The following is a 22,511-nucleotide window of genomic DNA, read 5'->3' on the forward strand; positions in this document are numbered from 1 at the left end:
GCCACTCATAGCTCGGGCTGTGTACTCCTCAGCAGGCTCTGTCTCCCCCCTACAGCCCACTTGCCGTCTCCTAGGAAGAGCCCAGATTAGACTGAGTCTCCATCTTATATACACCTCCCTTCCCTCCTGCCTCATTACTTAAGAAGCAGGTGAGATTCTCCAGGGTTAGCCAAGGAAATACACCCTTTCCTTGCCACCTCATCACATATCCCCCCCCCCCCCTCCCCCCTTTGCTCAGACCACCGGGAAGGAGCACATGTATTTGAAAGGCAGAAACCATCTGCCTTTCCTTTCTATTGGACAACTTTTGTCCCACAGTCTCTGAAGTCCTTGACTTCTTTCTTCCGGACTTTTACCAGCCACCAATTGCTCTCGGTCTCTCGGTCACACCTCTCCAGTACCAGGTTCTTCACCCTGGTGTGGAAATTAAGGACCGAGGGGACCGATGCTTCTAACCTTTTTGTCTTCTTCTGGCTTGCCGGACCTCTGCCTCTGCTTCAGAAAATCTTTCGGCCTCAGTGGCTTCATCAACCACTGTCTTGTTCTCTGTAGCTTCAGAGGACCTCCGACACGGGTCCATCTCAGTTTCAACTTTAGAGGACTTCCCACCTGGTTTCACCACAGTTTTGACTTCAGTGGATTTCTCACATGGCTTCACCTCATCCCTTCCAGCTTTCTCTTCAGCCTGTAAAAGAGAAAAAAGAGAGACCGGAGGGAGGCGCCTCGTGTGATACCGTATGGGTAAGCAACATGAAAAACTTGGGGGTCGGTTAAGACACACCCCTAGGTAGTGGCTGCTCACCTGAGAGCAAGTGGAAACTTGCGTGTCAACCCACAATGGGGTTACCAGAAGTGGCAAAGATGGTAGGACTGCTGCCAAGCCGGAGGTCACAGGGGAGGAAAGACAACCAATCCTGATGAAACTTTAGGCAGGTAGAACAAAAAGACCCCAATAGGCGCTGCAGATTCCCACGAAGTAAACCAAACCAGAGATGAAGTGGTAATAGTGCAAAACACTGGAAGGTTTATTGTAGTAAAAACAATAAAATACAGATTACGCGTTTCGGGGGAGCCACCCCCTTCTTCAGATCAGAGTATGTACAACAAGATGCAGACAGGGTTTAAATACATGGAGACTAAGCGCCAACCACTTAAGTGGGAGGAGCTAGTCCTACATGCATCACATGGTACATTGTGTGAAAATATACAAATAAACACAAAAAACAGAAATGAGCAATTGATAACTTAAATGTAATGTCATTACATTACATTTAAGTTATCAATTGCTCATTTCTGTTTTTTGTGTTTATTTGTATATTTTCACACAATGTACCATGTGATGCATGTAGGACTAGCTCCTCCCACTTAAGTGGTTGGCGCTTAGTCTCCATGTATTTAAACCCTGTCTGCATCTTGTTGTACATACTCTGATCTGAAGAAGGGGGTGGCTCCCCCGAAACGCGTAATCTGTATTTTATTGTTTTTACTACAATAAACCTTCCAGTGTTTTGCACTATTACCACTTCATCTCTGGTTTGGTTTACTTCGTGGGAATCTGCAGCGCCTATTGGGGTCTTTTTGTTCTACCTGCCTAAAGCTTTCTCTTCAGGGGCACCAGCTTCCTCAGGTTTGGCTTCAGAGTCTTTGGCTCCTTCAGATTCTTGTGAAGAATCAGCTTCTACTACTGTTTGGCTCTTCTGTTTGGTTTACTCTGGTTTAGCTTCTGCTTCAGAGGATTTCTCTGCCTCAGCATTACTTTCAGAATTTTTGGTCTGCTCAGGTTCAGAGGATTTCCCACCTGACTTTTCCTTAGTCTCCACTTCAGAGGATTTCCCACCAGGTTTCAGCTCAGTCCTAGCTTCAGGGGACTTCTTACAGGGCTTCACCTCAATCATAGCATTAGAGGACTTTTTACCGGGCTTCAGAGAAAGCATCCCTGTATCCCATAACTTCGGCCCCAGAAGCCTTTCTTGAGCCAATTCCACCATAGCTTGGTCTCTGCTCTCTTTTAGGACTTCCCGGTCCTCTTCCTTTTTTTCACATTTTCGCTGCTTACACTGAAGCGTAGCGGACTTCATCCTCTCACTGTCAAGTAACTCTGTCAAGTCCCTGACAGTATCTTCCGAAGACAGCAATTGTTTCCTCAACTGTTCATTGTCCGCCAGCACAGCCACTTGCTCGTAGAGTTGCGCTCCCAGCAAAACCAAGGCAGCTACGTGGGACCTTCTGCGCGTTTCGTTCTGCACTTCCAGGCTCTTTTAAGATCTTCATATCATCTTCCAGCTTTATATATCTCAGCTGCTCACTCTTGAGCTTTGTGGAGATCATCTTCTCACTGTCCAGCAACTGTTTCTTGGACTTCACTAACTCATTGATAGATTTTCCACTCTCACCAATCTGTTCAGATAGATCTGAGATCTCCTGTTGCAAATTCTTGTTTTCATGTTTCAGAGTCTCAACTTGTTCCAGGGCCTCGTCCTACTGCTCACGGAGCAAGTCATTGTCATGACGAGCAGATCGAAGAGCATGTGCAAGGGCATTTTTCGCCTTGACTTCCTCCTCAAGTTGTCTCTTAGCTTTAGAGACACTCTCCAGATTGCTGGCAAGAGCATCAACTTCCATCTTCATTTCATTCTTCTCTTTTTCTATTTTTTCCATGGCTACCAGCCTAGCTTTGTGATCACTCTGCAGAGCCTGATAGGCACCATGTAGAAGACTCACTTCTTCCTGGAATGACATCCGCTTGGCCAGACTCTGCACTTCACTCTCCTTGCTGGTCACAAGACCCTGGGAGCGGGACAGTTCATCCTGCAGAGCCACAAACTCACTTCTGTGATGCTCCATGACTTTTTCCAGCTGAAGCCTCGCTTCTTGCTCTTTCTTAAAGTCAGCAAGTGATTTGTCCCTCTCCTCTGTCAAGTGATGTACCTCTTTTTCTTTCTCCGTCAACTTCACAGAAACCATCTGCAGGGATTCTTCCAGATTCTGGATCTGCTCGTTTTTTTCCAAGGCCAGCTCATCTTTTCCGAGACCTTTTACTGACAGCGGTCTCCTCACTCTTGCTGTTAGACCTTGAGACATCCTCTGGTCCTCTGTCAGACACTCGACCCAGCTCTTCTCTATCTCTAGACGAAATCTCCCCCTTTTTCGGGGTTGCGGCCACTTGTGCCTCATTATCATCATCAACAACAGATACCACCGACACCTGGCACTCTTCCTCTCCCACCACGTTGGCAACTCTGGAGACTCTCGCTAAACACTCCCGTCGGACCGACAATCCCTTGGCGGTAAGTTTGTTGCCCCTAGCAACAACTTCAATGGCTCTGGGCACCAGCGAATCCGGATGATTCCCAAACAGTTCCTCTGAACTGTCTCGGTTCCTTGGCAGACTTTTCTTTTGTCTTGGCAAAAACGATTAGGGCTCCTGGGTCTACACCAATATGTGGTCCAGCGGTTCGACCTTCCTGGTTACAACCCCTCTCTGGTCCAGACGCCACATCTCCTTCACTTAGGACTCTGTCTGTGACCATAAGCGCAGCCCCCAGCTCCACTGGTACTCTTTTCCGGAGTGGTTTTTCCACAGCCATCTCTGTAGCTTCTATTCCAGTCACCTCTTTAACTTGACTCGCGGACTGTTCTTCAGCTCCCCTAGTGGTCTGGCAGACTCCCACCTGACATATACCTAGGGTCTGCTGACACTCCCACCTGAGATATACCTAGGGTTTGCTGACACTCCCACCTGAGATATACCTAGGGTCTGCTGACACTCCCACCTGAGATATACCTAGGGTTTGCTGACACTCCCACCTGAGATATACCTAGGGTCTGCTGACACTCCCACCTGAGATATACCTAGGGTCTGCTGACACTCCCACTTGACATATACCTAGGGTCTGCTGACACTCCCACCTGATATATACCTAGGGTCTGCTCACACTCCCACCTGAGATATACTTAGGGTCTGCTGACACTCCCACCTGACATATACCTAGGGTCTGCTGACACTCCCACCTGACATATACCTAGGGTCTGCCGACACTCCCACCTGACATATACCTAGGGTCTGCTGACACTCCCACCTGACATATACCTAGGGTCTGCTGACACTCCCACCTGACATATACCTAGGGTCTGCTGACACTCCCACCTGACATATACCTAGGGTCTGCTGACACTCCCACCTGACATATACCTAGGGTCTGCTGACACTCCCACCTGAGATATACCTAGGGTCTGCTGACACTCCCACCTGAGATATACCTAGGGTCTGCCGACACTCCCACCTGACATATACCTAGGGTCTGCTGACACTCCCACCTGACATATACCTAGGGTCTGCTGACACTCCCACCTGACACATACCTAGGGTCTGCTGACACTCCCACCTGACATATACCTAGGGTCTGCTGACACTCCCACCTGACATATACCTAGGGTCTGCCGACACTCCCACCTGACATATACCTAGGGTCTGCCGACACTCCCACCTGACATATACCTAGGGTCTGCTGACACTCCCACCTGACATGTACCTAGGGTCTACTGACACTCCTACCTGACATATACCTAGGGTCTGCTGACACTCCCACCTGACATATACCTAGGGTCTGCTCACACTCCCACCTGAGATATACTTAGGGTCTGCTGACACTCCCACCTGACATATACCTAGGGTCTGCTGACACTCCCACCTGAGATATACCTAGGGTCTGCTGACACTCCCACCTGACATATACCTAGGGTCTGCTGACACTCCCACCTGAGATATACCTAGGGTCTGCTGACACTCCGACCTGACATATACCTAGGGTCTGCTGACACTCCCACCCGACATATACCTAGGGTCTGCCGACACTCCCACCTGACATATACCTAGGGTCTGCCGACACTCCCACCTGACATATACCTAGGGTCTGCTGACACTCCCACCTGACATATACCTAGGGTCTGCTGACACTCCCACCTGACATATACCTAGGGTCTGCTGACACTCCCCCCTGACATATACCTAGGGTCTGCTGACACTCCCACCTGACATATACCTAGGGTCTGCCGACACTCCCACCTGACATATACCTAGGGTCTGCTGACACTCCCACCTGACATATACCTAGAGTCTGCTGACACTCCCACCTGACATATACCTAGGGTCTGCTGACACTCCCACCTGACATATACCTAGGGTCTGATGACACTCCCACCTGACATATACCTAGGGTCTGCTGACACTCCCACCTGACATATACCTAGGGTCTGCTGACACTCCCACCTGACATATACCTAGGGTCTGCTGACACTCCCACCTGACATATACCTAGGGTCTACTGACACTCCCACCTGATATATACCTAGGGTCTGCCGACACTCCCACCTGACATATACCTAGGGTCTGCTGACACTCCCACCTGACATATACCTAGGGTCCGCTGACACTCCCACCTGACATATACCTAGGGTCTGCTGACACTCCCACCTGACATATACCTAGGGTCTGCTGACACTCCCACCTGACATATACCTAGGGTCTGCTGACACTCCCACCTGACATATACCTAGGGTCCGCTGACACTCCCACCTGACATATACCTAGGGTCTGCTGACACTCCCACCTGACATATACCTAGGGTCTGCTGACACTCCCACCTGACATATACCTAGGGTCTGCTGACACTCCCACCTGACATATACCTAGGGTCTGCTGACACTCCCACCTGACATATACCTAGGGTCTGCTGACACTCCCACCTGACATATACCTAGGGTCTGCTGACACTCCCACCTGACATATACCTAGGGTCTGCTGACACTCCCACCTGACATATACCTAGGGTCTGCTGACACCCCCACCTGACATATACCTAGGGTCTGCTGACACTCCCACCTGACACATACCTAGGGTCTGCTGACACTCCCACCTGACATATACCTAGGGTCTACTGACACTCCCACCTGATATATACCTAGGGTCTGCCGACACTCCCACCTGACATATACCTAGGGTCTGCTGACACTCCCACCTGACATATACCTAGGGTCCGCTGACACTCCCACCTGACATATACCTAGGGTCTGCTGACACTCCCACCTGACATATACCTAGGGTCTGCTGACACTCCCACCTGACATATACCTAGGGTCTGCTGACACTCCCACCTGACATATACCTAGGGTCCGCTGACACTCCCACCTGACATATACCTAGGGTCTGCTGACACTCCCACCTGACATATACCTAGGGTCTGCTGACACTCCCACCTGACATATACCTAGGGTCTGCTGACACTCCCACCTGACATATACCTAGGGTCTGCTGACACTCCCACCTGACATATACCTAGGGTCTGCTGACACTCCCACCTGACATATACCTAGGGTCTGCTGACACTCCCACCTGACATATACCTAGGGTCTGCTGACACTCCCACCTGACATATACCTAGGGTCTGCTGACACCCCCACCTGACATATACCTAGGGTCTGCTGACACTCCCACCTGACACATACCTAGGGTCTGCTGACACTCCCACCTGACATGTACCTAGGGTCTACTGACACTCCCACCTGACATATACCTAGGGTCTGCTGACACTCCCACCTGACATATACCTAGGGTCTGCTGACACTCCCACCTGACATATACCTAGGGTCTGCTGACACTCCCACCTGACATATACCTAGGGTCTGCCGACACTCCCACCTGACGTATACCTAGGGTCTGCCGACACTCCCACCTGACATATACCTAGGGTCTGCTGACACTCCCACCTGACATATACCTAGGGTCTGCCGACACTCCCACCTGACATATACCTAGGGTCTGCTGACACTCCCACCTGACATGTACCTAGGGTCTACTGACACTCCCACCTGACATATACCTAGGGTCTGCTGACACTCCCACCTGACATATACCTAGGGTCTGCTGACACTCCCACCTGACATGTACCTAGGGTCTGCTGACACTCCCACCTGACATATACCTAGGGTCTGCTGACACTCCCACCTGACATATACCTAGGGTCTGCTGACACTCCCACCTGACATATACCTAGGGTCTGCTGACACTCCCACCTGACATGTACCTAGGGTCTGCTGACACTCCCACCTGACATATACCTAGGGTCTGCTGACACTCCCACCTGACATATACCTAGGGTCTGCTGACACTCCCACCTGACATATACCTAGGGTCTGCCGACACTCCTACCTGACATATACCTAGGGTCTGCTGACACTCCCACCTGACATATACCTGGGGTCTGCTGACACTCCCACCTGACATATACCTAGGGTCTGCTGACACTCCCACCTGACATATACCTAGGGTCTGCCGACACTCCCACCTGACATATACCTAGGGTCTGCTGACACTCCCACCTGACATATACCTAGGGTCTGCTGACACTCCCACCTGAGATATACCTGGGGTCTGCTGACACTCCCACCTGACATATACCTGGGGTCTGCTGACACTCCCACCTGACATATACCTGGGGTCTGCCGACACTCCCACCTGACATATACCTAGGGTCTGCTGACACTCCCACCTGACATATACCTAGGGTCTGCTGACACTCCCACCTGACATATACCTAGGGTCTGCTCACACTCCCACCTGACATGTACCTAGGGTCTACTGACACTCCCACCTGACATATACCTAGGGTCTGCTGACACTCCCACCTGACATATACCTAGGGTCTGCTGACACTCCCACCTGACATATACCTAGGGTCTGCTGACACTCCCACCTGACATATACCTAGGGTCTGCCGACACTCCCACCTGACATATACCTAGGGTCTGCCGACACTCCCACCTGACATATACCTAGGGTCTGCTGACACTCCCACCTGACATATACCTAGGGTCTGCCGACACTCCCACCTGACATATACCTAGGGTCTGCTGACACTCCCACCTGACATATACCTAGGGTCTGCTGACACTCCCACCTGACATGTACCTAGGGTCTACTGACACTCCCACCTGACATATACCTAGGGTCTGCTGACACTCCCACCTGAGATATACCTAGGGTCTGCTGACACTCCCACCTGACATATACCTAGGGTCTGCTGACACTCCCACCTGACATATACCTAGGGTCTGCTGACACTCCCACCTGACATGTACCTAGGGTCTACTGACACTCCCACCTGACATATACCTAGGGTCTGCTGACACTCCCACCTGACATATACCTAGGGTCTGCCGACACTCCTACCTGACATATACCTAGGGTCTGCTGACACTCCCACCTGACATATACCTGGGGTCTGCTGACACTCCCACCTGACATATACCTGGGGTCTGCTGACACTCCCACCTGACATATACCTAGGGTCTGCTGACACTCCCACCTGACATATACCTGGGGTCTGCTGACACTCCCACCTGATATATACCTAGGGTCTGCTGACACTCCCACCTGAGATATACCTAGGGTCTGCTGACACTCCCACCTGACATATACCTAGGGTCTGCTGACACTCCCACCTGACATATACCTAGGGTCTGCTGACACTCCCACCTGACATATACCTAGGGTCTGCTGACACTCCCACCTGACATATACCTAGGGTCTGCTGACACTCCCACCTGATATATACCTAGGGTCTGCCGACACTCTCAGTCCTCATCCTCTGCTGAGTTACTGTTCCCTGCTATGTGGTGAAAACCAAGTATTGTGAGCCTTGCTTGTATAGACATTGTATAGACACTATAGCGGGGTCCGGCTTGTATAGACACTATAGCGGGGTCCGGCTTGTATAGACACTATAGTGGGGTCCGGCCTGTATAGACATTATAGCGGGGTCCGGCCTGTATAGACACTATAGCGGGGTCCGGCTTGTATAGACACTATAGCGGGGTCCGGCTTGTATAGACACTATAGCGGGGTCCGGCTTTGCGCCGCTGGTCTTTATCAGACTTATTACACATTAACCATTTTATAACCCCAAATACCTGTTTGTATAGACACTATAGCGGGGTCTGGCTTGTATAGACACTATAGCGGGGTCCGGCTTGTATAGACATTATAGCGGGGTCCGGCTTGTATAGACATTATAGCGGGGTCCGGCTTGTATAGACATTATAGCGGGGTCCGGCTTGTATAGACATTATAGCGGGGTCCGGCTTGTATAGACATTATAGCGGGGTCCGGCTTGTATAGACACTATAGCGGGGTCTGGCTTTCTGCCGCTGGTCTTTACTTATTACACATTTTGGATCTAACAAAACCGTCATCTTTTTACCTTCTATTTCCAGCTCACACAGCTTTTCTTTTGTCCTGCGAGAGGTGGGAATAGAACTCTTTACATCAGAACACATTAACATAAGTGTTTCAAGAAAACCATTATCAGCCTGCATGGGATCCCAATATACAGCCCCATTCACACAGTCCAGTAGAGACCCCCCAGTCCTCACTCCTTCCGGAACCTTTGGGTGTGAACTCTCAGGTGCACTCTCCTCATCCCACAGCTGCCAGAAATACGGAAAGTCTCTGCCCAGTACAATTTCCACTGTAAGTTCCGCACATACCTCCATCATATGGCTTACTGTCCCAAAACATGTATTAAAGGTAATTAGAACAGTCTTACCGGACTTCACAAAGGGAATTATTTCCGGCATAATCCGAGATACAGTCTGGCAACAATCCAACTCCACCAACAGTGGGACTCCACCCACTAATAACTCACGGGTCCTCTTTTTCATCTTTGTGACCATCGGTTGTGGCCCACGTCGGTTGCTCCCAGCAACAGCCTTCCGATGGCGACCCATTTCCAGAGAGAAAAAATAAAATAAAAATCGATCCGTTGCCCCTAGCAACGCTCCTCCACAGACACCATCCTGTGCTTGAACTCCTCTGCTGGGCTCATCCGACTTGCAACATGCAGGGGGTTGCTCCTAGCAACAGCTCAATTGCAACTCATCCGTTGGTTGCCCTTGGCAACGGTTTGCCCGCATCCTCCACCATATTGTAAGGAACCTTCCTCGGGGATTCACTCTGGGATCGTCCTGGACTACGCCACAGGATGCATTTCTTCTCAATAAACCAGCAAACAAACGCTTATAATGCAAATCTGGCACCTTGCCAGTTTTATTAGACAGGTTGCAGGAAAAAATAAATAAACAAAAAGCAGGAACAAACAAAATCCTAGACCGTCTGGTCACTGACTAAACAGATCAGCTTGTCCTGACTAACAACCGCTGAGCTTCCCTCAGCCGGTTAAACTTATGTCCCCTGCAACCTTCTACTCACAATTCATGTCACTCTTTGAGCCACTCATAGCTCGGGCTGTGTACTCCTCAGCAGGCTCTGTCTCCCCCCTACAGCCCACTTGCTGTCTCCTAGGAAGAGCCCAGATTAGACTGAGTCTCCATCTTATATACACCTCCCTTCCCTCCTGCCTCATTACTTAAGAAGCAGGTGAGATTCTCCAGGGTTAGCCAAGGAAATACACCCTTTCCTTGCCACCTCATCACAATATATATATATATATATATATATATATATATAATTTATATTTATGCATATTGTCTCCCCGTTTGGTGCACACAGCAACTATGCAGAGCTATGTGTCTCCATGGATACAGACGACAAACCTTGTATAGTGATATGGACGCCAACAATTACACCTATATCCACGACCATCAGGACTGGACGACTATGTTATGTGTAAGGAGGGGGGTTACGAGTATCACGATCTGCTGGACGATAACACCCGATCCTTTTGCTCTCCGGCGGCCATCTTACCTGTTCTTACACGTTCGGTATTCCACTTTCAGTATGGGTTTACACGATTCCTGTTTCTTTCCATCTCGTTGACTTTTCCCTATGAGACATTTTATCCATCAGACAAATATATACGAGAAGAGAAGCGGGTCCGCCACCGCTGGCTACAATCAGGGCCTCTTACCGTGGGGGATGGTGACCTGGAACGGCTTGGCGGGGTTCTTCAGGTTCCACACACTGAGGCTGCCATCCGAGTGGCTGCACATGAACTGCCTTCCCTCGTGGTGCCAGCCTATGGAGTGAATGGCCTGAGGAGAGAAAGTCACATGTGATTAGCGCCGGCCAATGCGACTACTATCCTAGTGATCATGTGATACACGTATGTGCCGGCCAATGTGACTACAATCCTGGTGATCATGTGATACACGTATGTGCCGCCCAATGCGACTACTATCCTGGTGATCATGTGATACACGTATGTGCCGGCCAACACGACTACAATCCTGGTGATCATGTGATACACGTATGTGCCGCCCAATGTGACTACAATCCTGGTGATCATGTGATACACGTATGTGCTGGCCAATGCGACTACTATCCTGGTGATCATGTGATACACGTATGTGCCGCCCAATGCGACTACTATCCTGGTGATCATGTGATACACGTATGTGCCGGCCAACACGACTACAATCCTGGTGATCATGTGATATACGTATGTGCCGGCCAACGCAACTACTATCCTAGTGATCATGTGATATACGCATGTGCCGGCCAACACGACTACTATCCTGGTAATCATGTGATACACGTATGTGCCGGCCAATGTGACTACTATCCTGGTGATCATGTGATACACGTATGTGCCGGCCAATGTGACTACTATCCTGGTGATCATGTGATACACGTATGTGCCGGCCAATGCGACTACTATTCTGGTGAACATGTGATACACGTATGTGCTGGCCAACGCGACTACTATCCTGTGATCATGTGATACACGTATGTGCCGGCCAATGTGACTACTATCCTGGTGATCATGTGATACACGTATGCGCCGGCCAACGCAACTACTATCCTAGTGATCATGTGATATACGCATGTGCCGGCCAACACGACTACTATCCTGGTAATCATGTGATACACGTATGTGCCGGCCAACATGACTACTATCCTAGTGATCATGTGATACACGTATGCGCCGGCCAACATGACTACTATCCTAGTGATCATGTGACACACTTATGCGCCGGCCAATGTGACTACAATCCTGGTGATCATGTGATAAACCTATGTGCCGGCCAATGTGACTACAATCCTGGTGATCATGTGATACACGTATGTGCTGGCCAATGTGACTACTATCCTAGTGATCATGTGATACACGTATGCGCCGGCCAATGTGACTATAATCCTGGTGATCATGTGATACACGTATGTGCCGGCCAATGTGACTACTATCCTGGTGATCATGTGATACACGTATGTGCCGGCCAATGTGACTACTATCCTGGTGATCATGTGATACTTGTATGTGCCGGTCAATGCGACTACTATCCTGGTGATCATGTAATACACGTATGTGCCGGCCAACGCGACTAATATAAAGGTGATCATGTGATACACGTATGTGCCGGCAAATGTGACTACTATCCTGGTGATCATGTGATACACCTATGTGCTGGCCAATGCGACTACTATCCTGGTGATCATGTGATACATGTATGTGCCGGTCAATGCGACTACTATCCTGGTGATCATGTGATACACGTGTGTGCCGGCCAACGCGACTACTATCCTCTTGATCATGTGATACATGAATGTGCCGGCCAATGTGACTACTATCCTGGTGATCATGTGATACACGTATGCGCCGGCCAACGCAACTACTATCCTAGTGATCATCTGATACATGTATGTGCCGGCCAATGTGACTACAATCCTGGAGATCATGTGATACACGTATGCGCCGGCCAACATGACTACTATCCTAGTGATCATGTGATACACATATGCGCCGGCCAATGTGACTACTATCCTAATGATCATGTGATACACGTATGTGCCGGCCAACGCAACTGCTATCCTAGTGATCAAGTGATACACGTATGCGCCGGCCAATGCGACTACTATCCTGGTGATCATGTGATACACGTATGTAACTACAATCCTGGTGATCATGTGATACAAGTATGTGCCGGCCAATGCGACTGCTATCCTGGTGATCATGTGATACACGTATGTGCCGGCCAACGCAACTACTATCCTAGTGATCAAGTGATACACGTATGCGCCGGCCAATGCGACTACTATCCTGGTGATCATGTGATACACGTATGTGCCGGCCAATGCGACTACTATCCTGGTGATCATGAGATACACGTATGCGCCGGCCAATGCGACTACTATCCTGGTGATCATGTGATACACGTATGTGACGGCCAATGTGACTACTATCCTGGTGATCATGTGATACACGTATGTGCCGGCCAACACGACTACAATCCTGGTGAACATGTGATACACGTATGTGTCGGCCAGCACGACTACTATCATAGTGATCAAGTGATACACGTATGCGCCAGCCAATGTGACTACTATCATGGTGATCATGTGATACACGTATGTGCCGGCCAATGTGACTACTATCCTGGTGATCATGTGATACACACGTATGTGCCGGCTAATGCGACTACTATCCTGGTGATCATGAGATACACGTATGCGCCGGCCAATGCGACTACTATCCTGGTGATCATGTGATACACGTATGTGACGGCCAACACGACTATAATCCTGGTGATCATATGATACACGTATGTGCCGGCCAACACGACTACTATCCTGGTGATTATGTGATACATGTATGAGCCGGCCAACCCAACTACTATCATAGTGATCAAGTGATACACATATGCGCCAGCCAATGCGACTACTATCCTGGTGATCATGTGATACACGTATGTGACTACAATCCTGGTGATCATGTGATACAAGTATGTGCCGGCCAATGCGACTACTATCCTGGTGATCATGTGATACACGTATGTGCCGGCCAATGCAACTACTATCCTAGTGATCAAGTGATACACGTATGCTCCGGCCAATGCGACTACTATCCTGGTGATCATGTGATACACGTATGTGCCGGCCAATGCGACTACTATCCTGGTGATCAAGAGATACACGTATGTGCCGGCCAATGTGACTACTATCCTTGTGATCATGTGATACACGTATGCGCCGGCCAATGCGACTACTATCCTGGTGATCATGTGATACACGTATGTGACGGCCAATGTGACTACTATCCTGGTGATCATGTGATACACGTATGTGCCGGCCAACACGACTACTATCCTGGTGATCATGTGATACACGTATGTGCCGGCCAACGCGACTACAATCCTGGTGATTATGTGATACACGTATGCGTCGGCCAATGTGACTACTATCCTGGTGATCATGTGATACACGTATGTGCCGGCCAACATGACCACTATCCTAGTGATCATGTGATACACGTATGCGCCGGCCAATGTGACTACTATCCTAGTGATCATGTGATACACGTATGTGTCGGCCAATGTGACTACTATCCTGGTGATCATGTGATACACGTATGTGACGGCCAATGTGATTACTATCCTGGTGATCATGTGATACACGTATGTGCCGGCCAACACGACTACTATCCTGGTAATTATGTGATACACGTATGTGCCGGCCAATGCGACTACTATCCTTGTGATCATGTGATACACGTATGAGCCAGCCAATGCGACTACTATCCTGGTGATCATGTGATACACGTATGTGCCGGCCAATGTGACTACTATCCTGGTGATCATGTGATACGCGTATGTGCCGGCCAACGCGACTACTATCCTGGTGATCATGTGATACACGTATGCGCCGGCCAATGTGACTACTATCCTGGTGATCATGTGATACACGTATGTGCCGGACAATGTGACTACTATCCTGGTGATCATGTGATACACGTATGCGCCGGCCAATGTGACTACTATCCTGGTTATCATGTGATACAAGTATGTGCCGGACAATGTGACTACTATCCTGGTGATCATGTGATACACGTATGCGCAGGCCAACATGACTACTATCCTGGTGATCATGTGATACATGTATGCGCCGGCCAACATGACTACTATCCTAGTGATCATGTGATACACGTATGTGCCGGCCAATGTGACTACTATTCTAGTGATCATGTGATACACGTATGTGCCGGCCAATGTGACTACTATTCTAGTGATCATGTGATACACGTATGTGCCGGCCAATGTGACTACTATCCTGGTGATCATGTGATACACGTATGTGCTGGCCAATGTGACTACTATCCTGGTGATCATGTGATACACGTATGTGCCGGCCAATGTGACTACTATCCTGGTGATCATGTGATACACGTATGTGCCGGCCAATGTGACTACTATCCTAGTGATCATGTGATACACGTATGTGCCGGCCAATGTGACTACTATCCTGGTGATCATGTGATACACGTATGTGCCGGCCAATGTGACTACTATCCTGGTGATCATGTGATACACGTATGTGCCGGCCAATGTGACTACTATACTGGTGATCATGTGATACACGTATGCGCCGGCCAATGTGACTACTATACTGGTGATCATGTGATACACGTATGTGCCGGCCAACACGACTACAATCCTGGTGATCATGTGATACACGTATGTGCTGGCCAACGCAACTACTATCCTAGTGATCAAGTGATACACGTATGTGCCGGCCAACACGACTACAATCCTGGTGATCATGTGATACACGTATGTGCCGGCCAATGTGACTACTATCCTGGTGATCATGTGATACACGTATGTGCCGGCCAATGTGACTACTATCCTAGTGATCATGTGATACATGTATGTGCCGGCCAACGCAACTACTATCCTAGTGATCAAGTGATACACGTATGTGCCGGCCAATGTGACTACTATCCTAGTGATCAAGTGATACACGTATGTGCCCGGCCAATGTGACTACTATCCTGGTGATCATGTGATACACGTATGTGCCGGCCAATGTGACTACTATCCTGGTGATCATGTGATACACGTATGCGCCGGCCAACGCGACTACTATCCTGGTGATCATGTGATACACGTATGTGCCGGCCAATGTGACTACTATCCTAGTGATCATGTGATACACGTATGTGCCGGCCAATGTGACTACTATCCTGGTGATCATGTGATACACGTATGCGCCGGCCAATGTGACTACTATCCTAGTGATCATGTGATACACGTATGTGCCGGCCAACACGACTACAATCCTGGTGATCATGTGATACACGTATGTGCCGGCCAACACGACTACAATCCTGGTGATCATGTGATACACGTATGTGCCGGCCAATGTGACTACAATCCTGGAGATCATGTGATACACGTATGTGCCGGCCAATGTGACTACTATCCTAGTGATCATGTGATACACGTATGTGCCGGCCAACACGACTACAATCCTGGTGATCATGTGATACACGTATGTGCCGGCCAACACGACTACAATCCTGGTGATCATGTGATACACGTATGTGCCGGCCAACACGACTACAATCCTGGTGATCATGTGATACACGTATGTGCCGGCCAATGTGACTACTATCCTGGTGATCATGTGATACACGTATGCTCCGGCCAATGTGACTACTATCCTGGTGATCATGTGATACACGTATGCTCCGGCCAATGTGACTACTATCCTGGTGATAACGTGATACCGCCCAACTACATCATCATAATATTATAGATCCCAGTATGTGTCTGCTGCCCCCTACTGGCCCCTGCTATCATCCACCATCACACACACTGCTGGGCACTCACCTCATCGTAATAGAACCGGACCTCGGCTCTTTTGGATTTCAGGTCCCACAGGACGATTGTGCCGCTTTCATATCCTATAAGTAACTGAAAGACAGAGCCGGCGGTCAGGACAACAGGACCGGCACAATGTGCGCACGGATAAAGCTCAATATTTCAAAGCCCCTGTTGCCTTTATAAAGAAACTGTACATATATATATATTTATCAGAAATTTTTATTAAACATTTTGCAGTGTACAAACAAACAACAAAAGAAAACCACAAACCCCCTCCCCCTCCCCAAGTCCCCGTGTCCTACCCTGTTAGAAAAATAGGTACAAAACTTCAAAACAGAAAAAAGTGAAATATTGGTCCGAGGTTGCATAGACATTGTACAATCAGGAAAAAAAAAAAGTGGCATTGGATGATCCACAATAATATAGAGAGGAGGGTCACCATCCCAAAGAGAAATTGTGAAAGAGCACACGCCAGAGAGGTTACGAAAAACACAGGGGAGAGGCGTACAACCACAAAACATAAGTGTACCGGATAATAACAGAACCACAAAACATAAGTGTACCGGATAAACACACAACCACAAAACATAAGTGTACCGGATAAACACAGAACCACAAAACATAAGTGTACCGGATAAACACAGAACCACAAAACATAAGTGTACGGGATAAACACAGAACCACAAAACATAAGTGTACCGGATAATAACAGAACCACAAAACATAAGTGTACCGGATAAACACACAACCACAAAACATAAGTGTACCGGATAAACACAGAACCACAAAACATAAGTGTACCGGATAAACACACAACCACAAAACATAAGTGTACCGGATAATAACAGAACCACAAAACATAAGTGTACCGGATAAACACACAACCACAAAACATAAGTGTACGGGATAAACACAGAACCACAAAACATAAGTGTACCGGATAAACACAGAACCACAAAACATAAGTGTACCGGATAAACACAGAACCACAAAACATAAGTGTACCGGATAAACACAGAACCACAAAACATAAGTGTACGGGATAAACACAGAACCACAAAACATAAGTGTACCGGATATACACAGAACCTCAAAACATAAGTGTACCGGATATACACAGAACCACAAAACATAAGTGTACCGGATAAACACAGAACAACAAAACATAAGTGTACCGGATAAACACAGAACCACAAAACATAAGTGTACGGGATAAACACAGAACCACAAAACATAAGTGTACCGGATAAACACAGAACCACAAAACATAAGTGTACGGGATAAACACAGAACCACAAAACATAAGTGTACCGGATAAACACAGAACCACAAAACATAAGTGTACCGGATAAACACAGAACCACAAAACATAAGTGTACAGGATAAACACAGAACCACAAAACATAAGTGTACCGGATAAACACAGAACCACAAAACATAAGTGTACCGGATAAACACAGAACCACAAAACATAAGTGTACGGGATAAACACAGAACCACAAAACATAAGTGTACCGGATAAACACAGAACCACAAAACATAAGTGTACCGGATAAACACAGAACCACAAAACATAAGTGTACCGGATAAACACAGAACCACAAAACATAAGTGTACCGGATAAACACAGAACCACAAAACATAAGTGTACCGGATAAACACACAACCACAAAACATAAGTGTACCGGATAAACACAGAACCACAAAACATAAGTGTACCGGATAAACACAGAACCACAAAACATAAGTGTACCGGATAAACACAGAATCACAAAACATAAGTGTACCGGATAAACACAGAACCACAAAACATAAGTGTACCGGATAAACACAGAACCACAAAAACATAAGTGTACCCGGATATACACAGAACCACAAAACATAAGTGTACGGGATAAACACAGAACCACAAAACATAAGTGTACCGGATAAACACAGAACCACAAAACATAAGTGTACCGGATAAACACAGAACCACAAAACATAAGTGTACGGGATATACACAGAACCACAAAAACATAAGTGTACCGGATAAACACAGAACCACAAAACATAAGTGTACCGGATAAACACAGAACCACAAAACATAAGTGTACCGGATAAACACAGAACCACAAAACATAAGTGTACCGGATAAACACAGAACCACAAAACATAAGTGTACCGGATAAACACAGAACCACAAAACATAAGTGTACCGGATAAACACAGAACCCCAAAACATAAGTGTACGGGATAAACACAGAACCTCAAAACATAAGTGTACCGGATATACACAGAACCACAAAACATAAGTGTACCGGATAAACACAGAACCACAAAACATAAGTGTACGGATAAACGCAGAACCACAAAACATAAGTGTACCGGATAAACGCAGAACCACAAAACATAAGTGTACCGGATATACACAGAACCACAAAACATAAGTGTACCGGATAAACACAGAACCACAAAACATAAGTGTACGGGATAAACACAGAACCACAAAACATAAGTGTACCGGATAAACACAGAACCACAAAACATAAGTGTACCGGATGAACACAGAACCACAAAACATAAGTGTACCGGATATACACAGAACCACAAAACATAAGTGTATCGGATAAACACAGAACCACAAAACATAAGTGTACCGGATAAACACAGAACCACAAAACATAAGTGTACAGGATAAACACAGAACCACAAAACATAAGTGTACGGGATAAACACAGAACCACAAAACATAAGTGTACCGGATAAACACAGAACCCCAAAACATAAGTGTACCGGATAAACACAGAACCACAAAAACATAAGTGTACCGGATAAACACAGAACCCCAAAACATAAGTGTACCGGATAAACACAGAACCACAAAACATAAGTGTACCGGATAAACACAGAACCACAAAACATAAGTGTACCGGATAAACACAGAACCACAAAACATAAGTGTACCGGATAAACACAGAACCACAAAACATAAGTGTACCAGATAAACACAGAACCACAAAACATAAGTGTACCGGATAAACACAGAACCACAAAACATAAGTGTACCGGATAAAACACAGAACCACAAAACATAAGTGTACGGGATAAACGCAGAACCACAAAACATAAGTGTACCGGATAAACACAGAACCACAAAACATAAGTGTACGGGATGAACACAGAACCACAAAACATAAGTGTACCGGATAAACACAGAACCACAAAACATAAGTGTACCGGATAAACACAGAACCACAAAACATAAGTGTACGGGATAAACGCAGAACCACAAAAACATAAGTGTACCGGATAAACACAGAACCACAAAACATAAGTGTACCGGATAAACACAGAACCACAAAACATAAGTGTACCGGATATACACAGAACCACAAAACATAAGTGTACCGGATAAACGCAGAACCACAAAAACATAAGTGTACGGATAAACACAGAACCACAAAACATAAGTGTACCGGATAAACACAGAACCACAAAACATAAGTGTACCGGATAAACACAGAACCACAAAACATAAGTGTACCGGATAAACACAGAACCACAAAACATAAGTGTACGGGATAAACGCAGAACCACAAAACATAAGTGTACCGGATAAACACAGAACCACAAAACATAAGTGTACCGGATAAACACAGAACCACAAAACATAAGTGTACCGGATATACACAGAACCACAAAACATAAGTGTACCGGATAAACGCAGAACCACAAAACATGAGTGTACCGGATAAACACAGAACCACAAAACATAAGTGTACCGGATAAACACAGAACCACAAAACATAAGTGTACGGGATAAACACAGAACCACAAAACATAAGTGTACCGGATAAACACAGAACCACAAAACATAAGTGTACGGGATAAACGCAGAACCACAAAACATAAGTGTACCGGATAAACACAGAACCACAAAACATAAGTGTACCGGATATACACAGAACCACAAAACATAAGTGTACCGGATAAACACAGAACCACAAAACATAAGTGTACCGGATAAACGCAGAACCACAAAACATAAAGTGTACCGGATAAACACAGAACCACAAAACATAAGTGTACCGGATAAACACAGAACCACAAAACATAAGTGTACCGGATATACACAGAACCACAAAACATAAGTGTACCGGATAAACGCAGAACCACAAAACATGAGTGTACCGGATAAACACAGAACCACAAAACATAAGTGTACCGGATAAACACAGAACCACAAAACATAAGTGTACGGGATAAACACAGAACCACAAAACATAAGTGTACCGGATAAACACAGAACCCCAAAACATAAGTGTACCGGATAAACACAGAACCACAAAACATAAGTGTACCGGATAAACACAGAACCACAAAACATAAGTGTACCGGATAAACACAGAACCCCAAAACATAAGTGTACGGGATAAACACAGAACCACAAAACATAAGTGTACCGGATAAACACAGAACCACAAAACATAAGTGTACCGGATATACACAGAACCACAAAACATAAGTGTACCGATATACACAGAACCACAAAACATAAGTGTACCGGATATACACAGAACCACAAAACATAAGTGTACCGGATAAACACAGAACCACAAAACATAAGTGTACCGGATAAACACAGAACCACAAAACATAAGTGTACCGGATAAACACAGAACCACAAAACATAAGTGTACCGGATAAACACAGAACCACAAAACATAAGTGTACGGGATAAACGCAGAACCACAAAACATAAGTGTACCGGATAAACACAGAACCACAAAACATAAGTGTACGGGATAAACACAGAACCACAAAACATAAGTGTACCGGATAAACACAGAACCACAAAACATAAGTGTACCGGATAAACACAGAACCACAAAACATAAGTGTACGGGATAAACGCAGAACCACAAAAACATAAGTGTACCGGATAAACACAGAACCACAAAACATAAGTGTACCGGATTAAACACAGAACCACAAAACATAAGTGTACCGGATATACACAGAACCACAAAACATAAGTGTACCGGATAAACGCAGAACCACAAAACATAAGTGTACGGGATAAACACAGAACCACAAAACATAAGTGTACCGGATAAACACAGAACCACAAAACATAAGTGTACCGGATAAACACAGAACCCAAAACATAAGTGTACCGATAAACCAGAACCACAAAACATAAGTGTACCGGATAAACACAGAACCCACAAAACATAAGTGTACCGGATAAACACAGAACCACAAAACATAAGTGTACCGGATAAAACACAACCAACCACAAAACATAAGTGTACCGGATAAACCACAGAACCACAAAACATAAGTGTACGGGATAAACAACACAACCACAAAACATAAGTGTACCGGATAAACACACAACCACAAAACATAAGTGTACCGGATAAACACAGAACCACAAAAACATAAGTGTACCGGATAAACACAGAACCACAAAACATAAGTGTACCGGATAAACACAGAACCCACAAAACATAAGTGTACCGGATAAACACAGAACCACAAACATAAGTGTACCGGATAAACACAGAACCACAAAACATAGTGTACCGGATATACACAGAACCACAAAACATAAGTGTACCGGATAAACACAGAACCACAAAACATAAGTGTACCGGATAAACACAGAACCACAAAACATAAGTGTACCGGATAAACACAGAACCACAAAACATAAGTGTACCGGATAAACACAGAACCACAAAAACATAAGTGTACCGGATAAACACAGAACCACAAAAACAAAAGTGTACGGGATATACACAGAACCACAAAAACATAAGTGTACCGGATAAACACAGAACCACAAAAACATAAAGTGTACCGGATAAACACAGAACCCAAAACATAAGTGTACGGGATAAACACAGAAC

At 46.6% G+C, this 22,511-nt stretch overlaps 1 protein-coding gene across 1 annotated transcript in view; it reads right to left on the reverse strand.

The window, feature by feature from the left end:
* STXBP5L (syntaxin binding protein 5L) overlaps window positions 1-22,511 on the reverse strand; it is a 452,679-nt gene that overhangs the window by 215,541 nt on the left and 214,627 nt on the right. The window contains 3 exon segments of the mRNA XM_056554342.1: window positions 10,760-10,838; window positions 10,923-11,046; window positions 16,621-16,704. Of these exon segments, the coding sequence (XP_056410317.1) occupies window positions 10,760-10,838; window positions 10,923-11,046; window positions 16,621-16,704 (287 nt within the window).

This window comes from Hyla sarda, unplaced genomic scaffold (genome assembly GCF_029499605.1).
Source record: "Hyla sarda isolate aHylSar1 unplaced genomic scaffold, aHylSar1.hap1 scaffold_68, whole genome shotgun sequence".
Classification (NCBI taxonomy): Eukaryota; Metazoa; Chordata; class Amphibia; order Anura; family Hylidae; genus Hyla; species Hyla sarda.